The sequence below is a fragment of the Temnothorax americanus genome, unplaced genomic scaffold (genome assembly GCF_048541705.1).
Source record: "Temnothorax americanus isolate GAGA-0224 unplaced genomic scaffold, ASM4854170v1 Scaffold32, whole genome shotgun sequence".
Classification (NCBI taxonomy): domain Eukaryota; kingdom Metazoa; phylum Arthropoda; class Insecta; order Hymenoptera; family Formicidae; genus Temnothorax; species Temnothorax americanus.
This window is the reverse complement of record NW_027509464.1, coordinates 2,172,473-2,189,225: the sequence shown is the minus strand read 5'-3', so window position 1 is coordinate 2,189,225 and position 16,753 is coordinate 2,172,473. Positions and strand designations below refer to the sequence as shown.

Below are 16,753 nucleotides of genomic sequence, written 5' to 3'. Positions count from 1 at the left end.
TTTCTTTTTACTCCGCGAGAAGACTCGGCATGTACCCTCGAGGAGGGTTGATCCCATAAGAGAGGGCGAGCTTTTCTTATGAGGAGCATTGATTGCCAACACCCTCTCCCGCCCCCCGCCGTCCTCCCCTCGCCCCTTGCCGCTACCTTCGCTGACTCGCGCCCTTTTACCTTCTTTCGCCCTTCTACCGCGATTCGCTTCCACTTCCGCGAGGGCCGCGTCTTTTCTCTCTTTAATTCTCTCTTCTTCTCTCGCGCCGTTGCATTATTTCTTCCACCTCCTGTGTTTTTACTTGATTTCTACTCGGCGGGTCGGTCCTCGGCTGTTCTCAGTTATGGCACAATTATTTGTCTATACGGGATCGAAGGAGAGCGCTTCTTGATGCTCCGATGCCATTGGCGGACGCGAGGATGGGGAACTTATTGCGCTGAGATCGAATCGCGGAGCGATATCCGCGATATGCAATCTTGCGGTAACGTGCTACAGCGGCAAAATAAGTTATATACGGAATCGGAATTTTCGGGACGGAAAATCGGACGGATGGAGCGAGATGCCGGGATAACTGAGTTCGGATACCCTTACGTGAGCCCACGTATATGGGGGGACGGCTAAAATAATTATGCGAACGAATGATTTATATATACATCAGAATTCATCACATGAGAGAACAAGTTTATTCGATATATCGCTACCACAGTTCTACACAGTTAATCGCTACCTTATACTATACTTCTCATTAGACTATCTTTGATTAGCACTGGCTATTTATCGGAAGGTAATATACAGGTCTCTACAAACAACTACGTCCGTTTCGCTTCTACGCTTTCCTTTCGCTTCGCGAAAATCCAGTGAGATTACGACATAAATGGAATTATCGTTATCTCGTCGAATTTATCGTGTAATTATCAAACCAAATCCGTTCCGTGATCATTCCGCCTTCTCTTCTGCTCGTTCCTTGATCCTTGCGCCAAAACGACGGATTTTATTTGACGAATTACGATATTCGCAAACGTAGCAAAGATCTGAAATCGGTTAATATTGCCGGGCGATCGACGAATTTTTTTTTTTTGTAAGGCATATAAGAGTAGTAGCCAACTCGAAACGAGTTTCTTCGCTTTACCTAATAGCCGGGGATTAAAACCCACATAATCTCCGTGAGATTAATTAAATTCAAGGGATATCCAGGACGTTTTCTCTTTTTCTGACAGAGCAGTATCGAAATCTGAACCGCGAGATTACATCGGTTTCAACTCCCGCACGTAGGAATTTTACGATGAATGCACACTCGAGCCTGTCCGCGTGGCTTGAACGAATCGACTGATGGAGTATGTCGAGCAATTGAATATACAGCGCATCAGGCACGTGTTGGTCCGTCGCGTCTTCTTACTCGCGTGGAAAGAAACGAAACCATCCGTAAACACTTTGCTACACAGTCTCCGCACAGGTCGTTCTCGTCCCCGTTCTCGCCGCGCGCGCGCATGTGTTCTCATTATGTACAATATAAACGTATCGCGACGCGTATTAGCCATTCCAAATTCAGAAAGTCAGTCAGAAATCTGGCTCCCTCCTTTCGCAGAATTTTTCTTAAATGCTCCTCGCTATGATTAACGGATTCGCCAAACTTGTTACGATACATCTGGAACTTAACGATTTTCATACGTTTTGTAGATAGTGAATAGTGGCGATGCAAACTATGTCTGGGTCGCAAGTTAGGGCAATAAATAAAATATAAGTTTCTGCATAATATGGAGATTTTAGACGCTATTGCTGATTACATATGTGAGAAAAAGTTTTATGTGTCTGAGAATACTACGGAAGATTATTGTAATGCACCCCGCCTATTTACATCGCTCGCGGATATAACAAAATAATCTGCAAATTGATAGTGCTGCATTATTCAACGGTTTATTGCATATGCAATGAGTATTAATGGTATCTTGTTTGTTTTCCATTTTTATTAAAATCCAAAAACGATAGAGAGCCGATAAACATCGGGAGTAACCACAAATAATCAATTGGTAACTTTCAAAGAGAGAGAAGCGCAAATTAAACGGCACTTTATAGAAAACTTTGCAAAATCGATTCCGTCTTGTATATAACTAAAAATAAAGATGTTTGTCAAATTTGTCGTAAATAAGTGGAAATTTCTTCTAATAATCAACGCGTTGTGTGAGCTAAAATAAGTTTTCATCAGGTTTGCGCAAGTTTTTAACAGAATTTGCGCCATGTTTATTTCAACAAGTCGCAATCGAAGACAATATAAATACAGTTTGCGGTGTTTGCACGAGCCGCCTTACCGAGCCAAAGTTATCATTTCGTAGCATTGTGGTTCGTTAATTCTTCGTCGTCTTCCGGAATTGGGACCCTTAAACTCGCCTGAACTATCACAACGTCGAAACTTAAATAAAAGAAACTTTTTTTTCGTTTAAAAAAATATGAGAAGATTAAAATGCAATTATAATAAGGAAAGCACTTACAAAGATTGGCGGTGTAACATCGATGAGTTCAATTTTCGACGCTGTACTCTCGAAGAATTTAAATCATTATTAACTCAATGAAATCAACAACTTAGAATAAGGACTAAATTTCGTTAAATCTAATTTTGAAAGACTACTTCTCCCGGTAGTATTTACTTCAAAGAAGTTAGAAAAATAATTCTCCTTATATGAAAAAAACACAGAAACATACAACATTCTATATATATATATATATATATTTATAACATCCTATACAACATTCTTCAGCTTCTACATAGCATCGAGATCCGAACTCACCGAGATTGCTATATCGCTGTCTAGCTTCGACTTTGCGACCGTCCGATACGCGTGGAATATCCTTTTGCGACTTATATCTCGCGTCTAATACGAGACGATTCCGGCATTCGTGGAGGCGATCCTAGGGATCTTCCTTGGTGGTGGGTTGTATTTGATGCACCACGCCAGGCAGGTGATGATGGTGGTGATGCTCCGGCCGCCTGGAGAGACCCAACAGGGGCGGGAGCAGTGGCAAGGGCAAAGGCAGGGGTAACCCTCCGGGGAAGCCGGCGAGGCCGCCGAGGAGAGCCGAGGCGGTCGAGTGTTCCTGAGCTTTCCTCCGGAGCTCGGCCAGACTGTTACTTCGATGGAGATCGGTGGCGCCGGTGCCGGCGGCGCCGGGTTTGCAACAGCCGCAAATTGAACCGGGCCAGCCGGTCGGCGACCAAGACAACATTTCCTGAAGGCTGCTCGGCCGATGATGGTCGCTGGTGGTCCACAACGATGGCGTCGTCGAGGTCAGCGATGTCGACGCGCTGCTGACGACTTTGTTACCGAAGAGCGGTGGCGAGAACTGGGCGGCCAGATGAGGCGAGAAGAAGATGGACGTCGGCGGTTCCACCGGCCTGAAGCCCGCGCCTATCCCCGTGGTACTGAAAGTTCGACGAGAGGGAAAAATGAATATAAATGGAACATAAAAACATAAAAGGTCATAAAGGTAGCGTTAAGAACACGTAATATACGAAACATACGACAAAGTACAAATTTAATTTTTAAATTTAAAAATGGTTTCGAGTTGAATGCGCTTCTCTCGTGTTTAATATTAGAATCGCTGACTGGATGAATTTTTAAACCTGGCAAGGATAGGAATAATTTTCCACCACAATGAAATGTTCTCGTTTTATTATCGAAAGTTATATACTTCAATGGGGAATTTAATGCAAAAATGTAATGGAGTTTGATTAAACATTTCGATGTAAGAGCTTAATTTTTTTTTTAAGATAGAACAAAGCGATCTTGTCTCCTCGACTGATATATTTAAAAAATACGATATACTTTTTGTTTCTCAAAGTGACAAAAGTATATTATTCCGTCTTTCTTATTTCGTAATATCTCAAAGTAACGACAATAGCACAATTGACGCGCACTGATACACGTAGACACAGAAACATCTCAATCGTCACGTCGGAAACGGTCCTTAACTCGTCCGCGAATTAACGCTATTTCAAGCGGTGCGATTATCGCCAAAAGGACGTCGCAATTTCGCGCGATTCCAACTACCGGCGTATCAGCGTAGCGAATGAAGTGCGAGAGAAAGACGGAAACCGAGAACGGATGGGGTAGGGAGAGAGAGAGAGAGAGAGAAAGAGAGAAGGAGCCGCAGCCTCACAAGCGCTAATCCGATTAGCACGCGCGATGTTCCGCATCCTCCGAGAGGAGCGGAGGCTGCTTTGAGGCGCTGATGATTATCTCAAATATTAATCGCAAATATTGTTTAATTAATGTAACGAGCTCGAGTCGGTACTCGAGTCGGAGCCGAGATCAGGGAGAGGGGGCGGGGAGGGAAGGAGGAGAAGAGGATGGCGGAGGACGCGTGGAGGCGGGCAGGAGTTAGGGCAGGCAGCCCACGGCATTTAGGTCGTTAGTGCTGGGGTGTGCGGGGCGACGGGGGTAGGAAAGACGCAGTTCGTCGGCAGGCCAGAGTAACGGATTTCAGGTGGTTGCCTGGGGGGGAGGGGTTGAATCGGGGAAGAGGGAAAGGGGTGGTAAACCGCGACGCGCGCGGGGGCGACGGCGACGGCGAGAGGAAGAACCGAACCGCGGTAAGCGCGATAATTAGCGGCAATTAGCCGCGTAGTCTACCGTGCGCCTTGCTTACGTGCGCGCTCGTTTACTTGCCGCGCGCGCGCGCACACACATGCAAATGCATATACGTGCACACCGGTGCCGCGCGCTGACGTGATGGACGAAGCGCGACTTAGTATATTCTCCTATCTTATCGACGCGTTTGCCTCGGCACTGAGTTACGGTGTCGAGTTACGGTGTACGAGGGGTGATGGCTGAAACGCAGATTACCTCTCGCAGAAACGACGTAAGATTAGCATCCGCGCGCTTCTTTGGGACGAAAAAAATTATTGCGAGGAAAAAAAGAAACGCTAATCATTTTTAAGAGAAAACAATAATAACTTAAGATAGAATGAGATTTTTAGACAATCAATTTTGCATTAATTTTACTATATTCTCTATTTACAAAATCAAACATGGACTTTATCAATTACGACTGTGATATTATTCGGCTAAAAGCAAATTGTATATATACGAGCTGCATATTAAATGCAAATTTAAATTCTTACATCTTTCTAAGTGGAAAACATCAAAGTTTCGATAATTTAAAATATTTTTTTTCTATTATTTTCACGAATTTTCATTATCGAGCCCGTTATTCGGTCGAACACGTGTGTGATCACTTTAGTTATTTTATTTAATATTTATGTGCTCCATATATATATATATATATATATATATATATATATATATATTTTACTTATCTAGTTTTTGTATCCTATAATCGCTTCTAGACCAAGTAACGACGTCGATAACTACGATATTACCTAAACGAGGTCGCGTTTCCCGCGTAATAAGACTCCATTAAAATCTTTATTTAAAATTCAATAACATTAAACGGTTTCAGCTCCGCCGGTAGCGAATATAACGTGGAATTAAAGCGAGTAATAAAAGTGATAGGGCACGATTCCAAGACGAATGTATTATCGTGATATCGTTTACACACATTGCATTTAACTAGTTTTTAAAATACAAATTTTAATCGATAGGGTGGCGAACTCTTTTGCATTCGTATTAAGCCCGTGTCACACTACGTATCGCGGACACGGATCGGATTGGGATTACGGATCGCGGATCGGATGTCAACCAATCACAGATGAGCTGCTCGTCTATAATTGGCTAGATTACGATCCGCGATCCGCAATCTCAATCCAATCCGCGTCCGCGATACGTAGTGTGACGCGGGCTTTACGACCACCTCAGCTGAGTCGATCTTTCGATTCGGAAGGGTTGCGTCGTTTTATCAGTCGAATACCAGGTGCAATTTCTGAAACAAAGTATACCTGCTTCGCACCGGGCTAACAAGAGTAACGCGTAATCAATTCTTACGCAACCTCCTAAGAGAATCGCGAGACAAAAGAGCGATCTGGCGACGAGACAACGTCTTTGCGACGCGGATCCGCCCCTATATACAGTAGCACGAAGTCAGTCGCTCTTAAAGTAGCTAGGTAGAACTAAGGTAAGAAGGAACGCAGAGCTTACACCCTCCTCTCCCCCGTCCTCCGCCCTTTTCGCCCGCGACCCCCGGCAGGAGCTTCGCCGTTCCTCTGAATAAATGATGGGGATATATTTACGGCGAGCGGTTTTAAATAAATTACAACTGCGGGGACGACGAAGGAGTATCTTCCTGCCGTTTCTTCTTTACCTTTTCCCTCGACCCGGTACCAGTCCCACCGTCCCCCCTTGAACCCTCCCGCCTACACTCTTCGTCGTTCTTGTCGACATCTAACGTGCCCTCCTCTCGCAAGTATTACGCGTGTCTGCTATACGCGTGTGTTTTTCGGCATTTTTTGTTCCCGGCCTCCACGTCGATCCGCAGAGAGAGCGAGAGGGAGAGAGAGAGCCCACCGTCGTCGTCTCGGGGATTATAAACGAATGCTCCGTCCCCGCGGAAAGAGAGAATCGCGAGCGCGATAAATCGCCCCTTTTCGATTCTTCGGACTCGTGCTCCGGCTCCCTTATGCACGCGGCCGATGAAACGCGTCTCTCGTAGAAATATTTTATGTGGTACAAATATTTTTCTATATTTTCTGTGCACACACTTACATCGAACTCTTCTTTATAATATCTCAAACATTGCTAAAATAAATAGATATTTATACAAACAAATATTTTTGTAGGACATAAGAAGAGAGATATCAAAATGCGTTTTATCATGGAAAATTGTTTTATTTATTTATTTATAAGTAAGTTATTACCTATGGCATTTATAGAATATTTATGTAAAATCATGTAAGTCCGTAGACGAAAGAAACATATGACGTTGCTCTTCCATATAATGCGAAATTATATATTAATGTGACTGGCAATTTGCACATTTGCAAAAGTCAATAATTTCGAAACACTTTAATTCGCTTGCTTCCGGAACTTCCGCGAAATTTCCGCGAAAAACCGTCGCCAGCTCTTTAACCTTTTTATCCGTTGCAAACTCTTTAGCTCGTCGTCTCGACGCTTCTTTCCGTTGACATGCGGAGTCGTAAACGCGAGACGCCATTTAGTTTCACGAGACAAAAGTCCAGAGCGAAAAGCGGCGCGCGTAACGCCTCGCCACACCCCCGCCACTACCGCCGTCGCTGACTCCCGTGGAAGCTGCAGTTTAACGAGGCGACGATTATCGCGATTATACGAGTGGCTATATGATAACGACGCGCGGGAGAGGTGAAGGGGGAGCTGATGCCGGGAGAAGAAGCGGCTTAACCGGTGGCAGCGTCGGGGGCAGCGATGCCGTCACGTAGAGTGGTTTAATGGCGCGTATCGAGCATCCGGCCGGCGATGTTCAGCGGCGCTTGCACCCACTTATTCGTTGAAATCGTCCGAGAGTTTATAAGGGGTTGGGGAGGGGTGGTAGTAGAGAGAGGAGCTCAGGAAGGAGGAGGAAGATATTTCCTAAAGACGTAAATACAAACGAAGCTAAGAGCTCACCTCTCGGCGGGTGGTCCGAGGCCCCCCACGGAGCTCGGTGGCGGCGGCGGCGCCCTTATGGGGGTCGGCGGTGGCGTCGAGACGCCACCCAGGGACGGCTGACTTGGCTGGGGCCGGGGACTGACCGAGGCGGAAGTCGTGCTGGGGCTCCTGGAGCCGCCGCCGCCACCACCGCCTCCGGTCCCCTCCGCCACGGCGTCCTCCGTGTCGGCAGCGCTGCTGCTCGTCGTGGTGCCCTCCGGATCGTTCCCCGTGGGACTCGGGCCCGCCGACGAGGACGTCGGCGCGGCCAAAGCGGAAGATTCTATGTTACCGCTGCCGCCGCCGCTGCCGCCGCTGCCGCCGCCAACGCCGCTGCCGCCACTACTCCCGTTTCCACCCTCGCGTTTGCGTTGCTCCTCCTTCAGTCGTTCACTCTTACGCCATTTCGCCCGCCGATTTTGGAACCACACCTGAAAATTACGATCGCCGCCGTTAGAATAGATTAATCTTATGCTTAAGCTTCGAGGAATCGATAGTGGGAAGTGGAAAGCGTAACTTTGATACAGAAGTTTCTACTTTATAAGTAAAGTTACCGAATTAACTTTTTTTTTAATGAGTCGATAAATTTTTTTTACACAAAAAATATATTGCTAATATTCAGTTCGTCGTTAATTGATACATAAATGTAGAAGAAATACATTCAAATCTGTTACATTATCTGTCACACACTCACCCCCTAATATAACAACTTTTGCCCCGCGCTTTTATTTTAATTGTCTGCTTTAATTTATGTTTTATGTCTTTTCCATAATACAATTTTAGGATTACACTAAATATGAATAAATATATCATATCGCGATATATACGTGCATCCAGGGAAGTTAAACTTCTCAAAAGCCAACTTCGCGGAAGTTTGCATAATTCTCTGATTTAATTCTCAACATCTCAGTCATCTGACTGTACCGCACGGGCGGACGAGAGGGTTAAGTCGCGCGAAAGTCACAGAAACGACGCGACGGACGAGAGGCAGACACCCGTGATGGAGAAAAATGAGACGGACGGTCGTACCTACGGCACTCCGCAACGTCCGCAAATGTGCAAGGATAATTGCATGCGCGGGGGAGATGGCATTCTGAGGCAGAGAAAAGCACGAGGGTGCGGCAGGTTGGTTGGGCGAATGTGTGGGGGGGGAGGGGAGGGGGTCGTTGGGAGGCCGGGGGCACTTTCCGTCGTGCATGTTCAACGAGCCGACAGCAACCACGGCGGCCGAGTGTTTTTTAAAAAGCTCGAGTTCCGCTAACGAGGCTAACTTGACATAATACCGGCTGAAATAGACTTTATTACACCCAGCGGTTCTCCGCCGCTGACTTTTGTCCCGACAATGGGTGCACAATAACTTGGTACTGTCGCGGAATCCTCATTCGGCGTGCCGGATACGCCAACTAGTATAAGCAAAACGTTATTTGTAATTAGAGCTATTGTTTGATAGGACGTAAAAATTAGTTGCCTATAGAAAATATCCGATGTGCCATATAAAGTGATATTGCGTTGAAAAATATAGCGTAAATTTCATCGGACAACTGCACGGTTTTCGAGGAAAATTATTTTGAAAGGGAAAGATTGTGCAAAATAATGTTTAAGAAAAGAACAAACTACGGATTTCACAAAAAAACGTCCTTAGTAGGAAGAGCTGAAATAGGATTGGCACATCTTATCCTGTGTAATGGGTCTGGAAAATGATTATCTTACATTCGAGCGCGGAACTTTCGCAGGAGCAGGAGAGAGAGAGAGAAGCTCGGAAAATGGTTTAATAAAATAAATACGATGGGCACGACTCTTCACCGCCACCTCGAGCATCGCGGGAGGATGGAGGATATAGCTAGGGCGGCAGACGGGGAGATATAATAATATCCTAAGGGTTACGGGGGAGGAGGGGCGAATAATAGCTGGGAACAAAAGCCATGGTTCCGTGGGGATCACCGTCGTTTTCTCTTCCACCCTCGCGCGATATTTTCTCTTTCCACTTTTTTTTCAATACAAATTTAATCTGAAATTCGTTGATAGTGGGCGTAAAATGTTTTTAATCGGCCGCACCCTCGTTAAACGAATGTGCAATGTCGCTCTTTGTCGCGGGATTACCGATCGCACGTATCATTGTGATACGCTTTTTAAAACGGTGCGACAACGATAACTACTGATTAATTCACGGAAAGCTGTTTTTTCAACAGCTTGTAAATTGAAAAATGTTCGCTCTTTAATAAATTCACGTTTACAAAAATTTTCTTCGCGTTTCTCAATTCTCGAACGCAATTCGTGGATTCAAATAATTTCCTCAAAACTGTCGTGCAGATGGAGATACTAATATTTTCATACCGATTCATACTGATAAACTACTTTTCTCGAGGCACTCGATCCGCGGTTCGTAAAAATTTTCTGCATTTTATAACTTCAAAGTAGCGTAGATAACCACGTGAAGAGAAGTGAAGAGTTTCGCGAAATCCAATCGCCGAAAATAGGAGAGCCAATGTAATCGGCGGTGCCCAGCATCCCCCGGTCCAGGGATCGCGTCGCACGAGCGCAGGTGCGAGCGGCGTTTGACGCGGCGCGGCGCGGCGCGTCTAATTCACGTACGCCGGTAATTGCCGCCTCGCACATGCGTGCACGTACGTGTGCGAGCAAACGTTACGCACACACGTACACGCGTTGCGTGTGCGAGGAGATATACGCACGCCCGCCGTATGTGACGAGATGTCGTGTGGTACGTGCCTCGACGATACAATGGACCCTCCTTCAACCCTCCCCCGCCCGTCGCCCCTCTAGGAGGTTCTAATTGGAGCCTGGAGAAGAGGACGGGCGCTACGTAAACGCGCCTATTTGTCCATTATTCCAGATTCCCTTTGTCTTCGCTAATGAAACAATGAGTCTGCGCCGTAATTGCGTCACAGTCAGACCAACCGCTTCTCTCTCTCTCTTTCTCTCTCTCTCCTCCTCTGTTCCTCATCCGCCTCCCTTCTGTCTCTTTCATTGTCATGTGTACACACCGTCGTCTCTCTCGTAAAGATTGCAGCCTCCTCGGCTTCGTAAATCCGCACAATGCACGCCAGGCTGCCTCTTAGACTTTGTGATCGAGGATCCTTCGCGAGTCAGGATATTAATGACGGAAGGGCAAAAGCGCCGAGATACAACTCTTTCGGGTTTGTCAGAACACACGAGCTATGTTCTATACACTATGTGTAAATAAAAAAAAAAAAAAAAAAAAAAAAAAAATCGTTGCGTGAAATAATTATAGTAGAAAATCGAATTGATATAGTGTTACAAATACAGCAGGAGTTTTGATTATCGAGGTATATTTGAGTTGGAAATTGCGAAAGCTGTCAAAAGGTATCGTCCGAAACTTAACGGAGATGCATGTTGGCGTCTGCCGAGAAATCAAAAGCCCGCCATTGGTAATCAGATATCCTCTGCAGATGTTCCGACAGGAATTAAGGCTGGAATCGCTGTTACGCTGCAGGGATTCTCAGCGCGAATTACCGCGGCGTGAGTAAATATGGCCGTGAGGACGTAGCCGGGAGTACAAAGTAATCCCGGAGATTACCGGCTTACTCTGTCAGAAGATTACGTCAGGTCGAGGGTGTCAGCGCGCCTCTTGGGGGTCCAGGGCTCCCCCTCCGTCCTCCCATTCTGCCCGATTCGCTCCTCTGTACACATACGCTCTCGCTTTTGCGGCAACACCGTACCAGCCGCAGACAATCGATCATAATCGCGATCTTTTACAGATTTTCTTTTTAATTTTCAATCAGTTACTGAAGCCCCAAAACATTTTCATCCTGCGACTAAATCTCGCGTGTTTCCCGTCGCGCAACATCATGCATAAAATATACGACGCGTTATTTTTCGTACGATAAATTATAAATATGGCAAATTTTTAAAATCCGGGAGTGGCAAAGGACAAAAATCGATTAAAAAAAATTGTCGAAATTTCGCTTTGAATCGCGGAAATCCGGTTTACGCATATTTTTCGCGATATAATCATTTGGACACTAATGGATACGTAGGCGGGTAATATACATTCTATTGTGCGCTCCGCGGAAATATTACGCGAAAAACGTAAAGCGCGAAAAATGTTCTCGAAATTTCTCTACTTAGCGCTCTACGAAAGAGAACAAAAAATTACCGGGTTGCCGCGCGTAATTTTCTCATCGCATTAAAACGCGGAATCCAATCTCAATGCGCTGAGACGCATTAAAAGATTAAGCTCGCTGCTGCCAATGCTCGGGGCGCGAGCATGCGAACATTCATGTGAAGTTTTAATGCACGTGCTTTCATGTTATCGAATAAACGTGATTATACAACGTGATTAGCATACTTTCAAGTAACCTGTTTTAATATATCTTTAAATATAATGCACAGTGTTTCTGCCATAAATTTATTCGTTTCCCTTATTCTAATGGATCCTTCTTTTTTTTTATAATTTTCACCGGATTATAGACATTATTACATTACATGCAGCAAGATACTTTATGAGAACTGAGAAAATAAAAGTGAACAAAGTAAATAATTATGTTAATATGATAATTCGGCAACGCACCCGGCTGCTTTCTGTGTACTTGAAAAATATTCATAATCCGAAAAAAGAAAATCTAATTTAGGTTGTAGGATCGCGAGACTTTTATGGGATAGTTGTATAGGACAATTGGATTGAAAAGTTCCACGTGTATCATTATCATGCTCACCTGCACTCTAGCCTCCGTGAGATTAATCTTCATGGCCAGATCTTCCCTCGTGAAGACGTCCGGATAGTGAGTCTGCGCGAAGGCAGACTCGAGTTCCTCCAGTTGCTGGAGGGTGAAAGTTGTCCTGTTTCGGCGCTGCTTCCTCCGCACGAAGGAATCCTCGCCAACTCCGTGCAGCGCTGGGTGATAGGCGGAGTAACTAGTATCTGTAACAAATCCGGAGAGTACTGCAAAGCAGTTGTTTATTTCGTATACGTTTGTAGAATATCGCTTCTGTAATTCCTAATTGCTAATTTGCGCGAATTTCCCACGCGAGGATCCCGAAACACAGTTATATAGTTGTCGATAAAACAAGTGATAACGACTACACGAGTCGAGCGATAGTAAATCGATATATAGGTATTAATAAATATCAAAAATATTTTGAATTAATTTTTATTTCAATTATATAGCGTTAATAGATTAATTAACACGTTTTTATAATTAATGTTAATGATACGTGTTGCGACGATATAAAGAAAGTATTTTCATTTCAGAGGGACGAGTTCGACAAAGTTTCGCCTTTTAATTCTTGATAGATTCGAATTTGCGAAGTTCCAGGAGAACTTAGTTCGGTACTCCGCATATTTGCCTGTGCTTGACTAGGGTTTGCAAAACTCGGTAACTTCAAGAAACTTGTGAGTTACTGACAATCTCGCGGAATTTTCAAATTTATACGGCAAGCGTTATTGCAAAATAAAATGATCAACATAATTTCGTGCTTTTTCGCAGGGAATTTGGGATAATTTACATTATTGCTTATATTAATGCAAATTAGTTGTACCATTGGATAATAGAAGAACCGTACACGGTAAACGTAAATTAATTCAATTTAATTGAATTCAATTTACCAAGCGTATACAATAATTGAATTCTTCGTATAGAAACATCTTTCTCAACGTCTTTCTGCCGTTCGGAACTATTAATATAGAAATTCGGATATTTCATCAGAAAGGTCATAGTATGATCATTTCATATTCGATTTGACATTTCAACAGAAATTTATTAATACACGTAATTATATTGCTTCTGCGTATTATTTTGGTACGACTCCAGCACGCGTATTTTGTCTCGCCGTTGCAATTACGCGAGCAGACAGGGCGCATATTAATTAAAAATGTTCAGGGAAACGTGGTTAACTGGTGATCGCGCGCGCGCGCACACGAAGGATCGAAAAGTGTAGCGCCGATATAAAGGCATCGGTCGGGATACACGCGCATACAACGAGACGCGAAGTGGGAGCAGACGTTACGAAGCGCGGCCGGAACCGCTCATCAATGATGCAGAGCAATCAGCGCAATTAATTACCGCGGCGCTAAGCCCCGGCTTAGCGAAAAACACAAATTAATTTCCTAAGCTCATAAAAATTCATGCCACTCTCTCTCTCCGGCCGTCTCTCTTTCGCTCGCGCACAATGTCTCTTCTTCCTTCTCTCTTTTACCCTCTTCCCTTTATGTCTCTCTTTTGCTCTTTCTCTCTTTCTCTTTCTCTCTCCCTTTCATCCTTTCGACACAGAGGATGATAACGGCGATAGAAGGAGAGAGAAAGCGAGATAGGGATAACGACGCATGATGGTGTTGCGCCATCAACGGTTGCAGACCCACATGGTTGCATCAACAGGGGCGCATCGAGATGCTTCGCCCCGATGCCGCTGAACTTTCATAACTGTCACGGACGCGCAATTATACGCTACGGTCGCCGCGATCTCCCGTAACGTTTGCAAGATTAATATCAATGAGGATCCGCGAGGATTTTCGCTCTAAACCACGCACGCGAAAATAAACGATTCGGGTTTCCCGGACCGCCGGTATTTTATCAGGGCGTTTAACAACGTTGCGGACTCGCGGATGCACTTAAAACTTTGTTTCCGCTCGCGCTCCTGTCTGCATGATTATCGTGCCCGATACGGATTTGTTGTAATATACGAACGGTGTTGCGTTTGTTTGTCGCGTAATTGCCTGGAGAATCGCCGTTTCCAATCAAGAAACGACAATTATATAATACACATGATCCGATAATATAATTTTGCTCGGCATATTTTGCACGCATGTGGAACCTTTTAAACGACACTATTTGATTGTGAAAGATAGAAGAGAAGTTCTTTCGTGCGTAATGTCAAATTGACGAACCACGAAGCTGTACAGTCATCTTGCGAAGTATACGCCGTAATGCAAAAAAAATTTTTCCCCATTCTCGGTGTATCGATAAGCAACGACCGTCGTTGTTGCCGCGACTGCAAAGAAAACGAAGATAGAGAATCGGGTGACGACCGCGCGGTGGCTAAATAAATTTGCCGGTGCCCCAAACTGAAATCCACTCAAGATCTTAGATTAGAGTCGGTCCGAAGTAAAGCCCGGATCCAGACAACTCGTACAACTCATCGGGAGTCGGTCTGATCCAATTTATTAGTATAGTATCTCGAGTACAGAGGAGAAAGAGAGAAAGGGAGAAAGGGGGGAGGAGGAGAGAGAAAGAGCTGGCGACTTTTGCACTCGGGACGCACGTGCAACTCCTTTTCGCGACACGCTTCGTTGTTGTTGATTTTGCCTACAGAGAACGTGAAGGAAACGATCAATTTTTCGCGCAAGGAAAACACGGGACATTATTAATTTACGCGTTTTTTACAAAAAGCAAAATCTCATATCTTATAAGATTGCTGGATTTCATTCCCTATACGTGTAGCTTTTATTTTTTTACTTATTTAAATTTTTTAGCATAACACACACACACACACACACACACACACACACACACACACACACACACACACACACACACACACACACACATATATGACATGGACATTTGCACGTGTAATCAGTTCTTTTATAAATTAATTTAAAATAAGTTGAAATATATAAAAGGATTTCTCAATATGTGTAAAGATAAATCAAAGATGTAAAAATCAGGCTCCTTTAAACAGGAGCTTCGTGTTCGAGAAAAGATCGAGTTAGACTCAAAATTTAATTCTGAAACTTAATTCTAATTTTATTTGCTCCGTCTACGTTGACTTTGTATTTTTACATGCGTAGGCGAGCAATTCAAAATTATTCCAAACGCGCGTCACGATCCTCCGCATGATCGCCCGTATCCGTTGCACTTGCGGACTGCAGGTCTCGAAGGCACCCAGAGAAGAAGGGGGGGACCGGTGGTGGACCCGTGGAAAAACTACACGTAGAGAACGAAATCTAATGACACCCCGACCGTTACTAATGACGCTAACGAGGTAGTTAGATGTTAGAGCGAATGTCGGTGGGTCTGGACCGTGGGCCGAGGGAACCCACTTACCGACTTATCACGTAGTTACCTAATCTGTTTATCCCAACGGGGGGTAGAGGAGGCCAGAGAGAGAGAGAGAGAGAGAGAGAGAGAGAAAGAGAGAGAGAGAGAGAGAGAGAGAACGGAGAGATAGAGAGCTACGAGCCAACGGGGACCGGGGGAGACAGACGAGGGGGCAATCGGGAGCTGGAAGGGTGCCCGGACGTCCCTGAGGACACCCGTTCCCCCGGACCCCCAATTCCCCCCTGTCTACCTCGACGCCCTGTTCGATCATCTACCGGAGAGAGACCGCTGCGCCTCCCACATTTATATGAGCCTCAATGGGTATTGTGTTTTAAAGAGAATATAGAGAATAGGGCGCGCGTCACACTTCCCACGTTCTTGGATTTGCTAATAGCGATTTGGGCACAGAGTGAAATAAATGGTAATAATTTTTGGGATATTTATGTATATTTTATGACAGCATAAAATTGATAGAATATAGCGAAAATTGATTTTTGATCAAACTCCCTTCGCTGCTTTTGTTAGATTTGCTCGGATGTTAAAGTCAGAATTGTAATATACTACTGCATCATTGAGCTAAAACAAATACTATATTCCTACGAATAATGTGTGTGTGTGTTGATAATGAAAAAAATAATTAAAACAATATAAGAGGATGAGAAAAAATCTCTTCTTGTTAGTATATAAATTTTTGATAACACATATAGCGCTATTTTTATCGAAATTATATACAAGTCGCTTCGTATAATCATAAAGTCGTAACTAATAATAATAATTTATTAAGCCTGATATTGTATTTCGTCGTAATTAAAAATGAAATTTTCGAAATCAGATACCTTCCGTTTCAGTGAAATCCGGAATTAGCGAAATAAATTTTGCAACCATAATTCGATATATAACGATAAATCACCATCGCTGGCCGGAGACACGTCGAGAGAACATCAGGTTGCTTGACAGATCGCGCTGAAATTCGTCATCGGGAATGAGACGCGACTTGGAAAACGATCGGTGAATAGGCAAACTGTCGTCAAAGTTCTGGGTAGTGACTCGGCTCGACTGCCGGCGGGACGCGGTTTAACTGGAAGTTGGCTCGAAGTGCAAATTAAGTTTAGCGGCCGTCCAGTTTGTAGCGTCCACTTTGCGTAACTCGGTCTAGTCGGTAATGTAACTTCATCGATGTGTTCCGCTAGAGCAAGT

The 16,753-nt window shown here is 44.5% G+C and overlaps 1 protein-coding gene across 2 annotated transcripts in view; it reads right to left on the bottom strand.

Moving 5' to 3' along the window:
- Positions 1-651: 651 nt before the first annotated feature.
- The window catches only part of Drgx (Dorsal root ganglia homeobox), a 38,527-nt gene continuing 22,425 nt past the window's right edge, over positions 652-16,753 (bottom strand). The window contains exons 3-5 of one of the 2 annotated variants that reach the window (XM_077413097.1): positions 12,236-12,462; positions 7,521-7,972; positions 652-3,406 (exon numbers count right to left, since the gene is read on the bottom strand). In XM_077413097.1, the coding sequence (XP_077269223.1) occupies positions 2,896-3,406; positions 7,521-7,972; positions 12,236-12,462 (1,190 nt within the window). In that variant the 3' untranslated portion in view covers positions 652-2,895. The remainder of the gene's footprint in view (positions 3,407-7,520; positions 7,973-12,235; positions 12,463-16,753) is intronic. The other variant, XM_077413099.1, reaches the window with a different exon arrangement.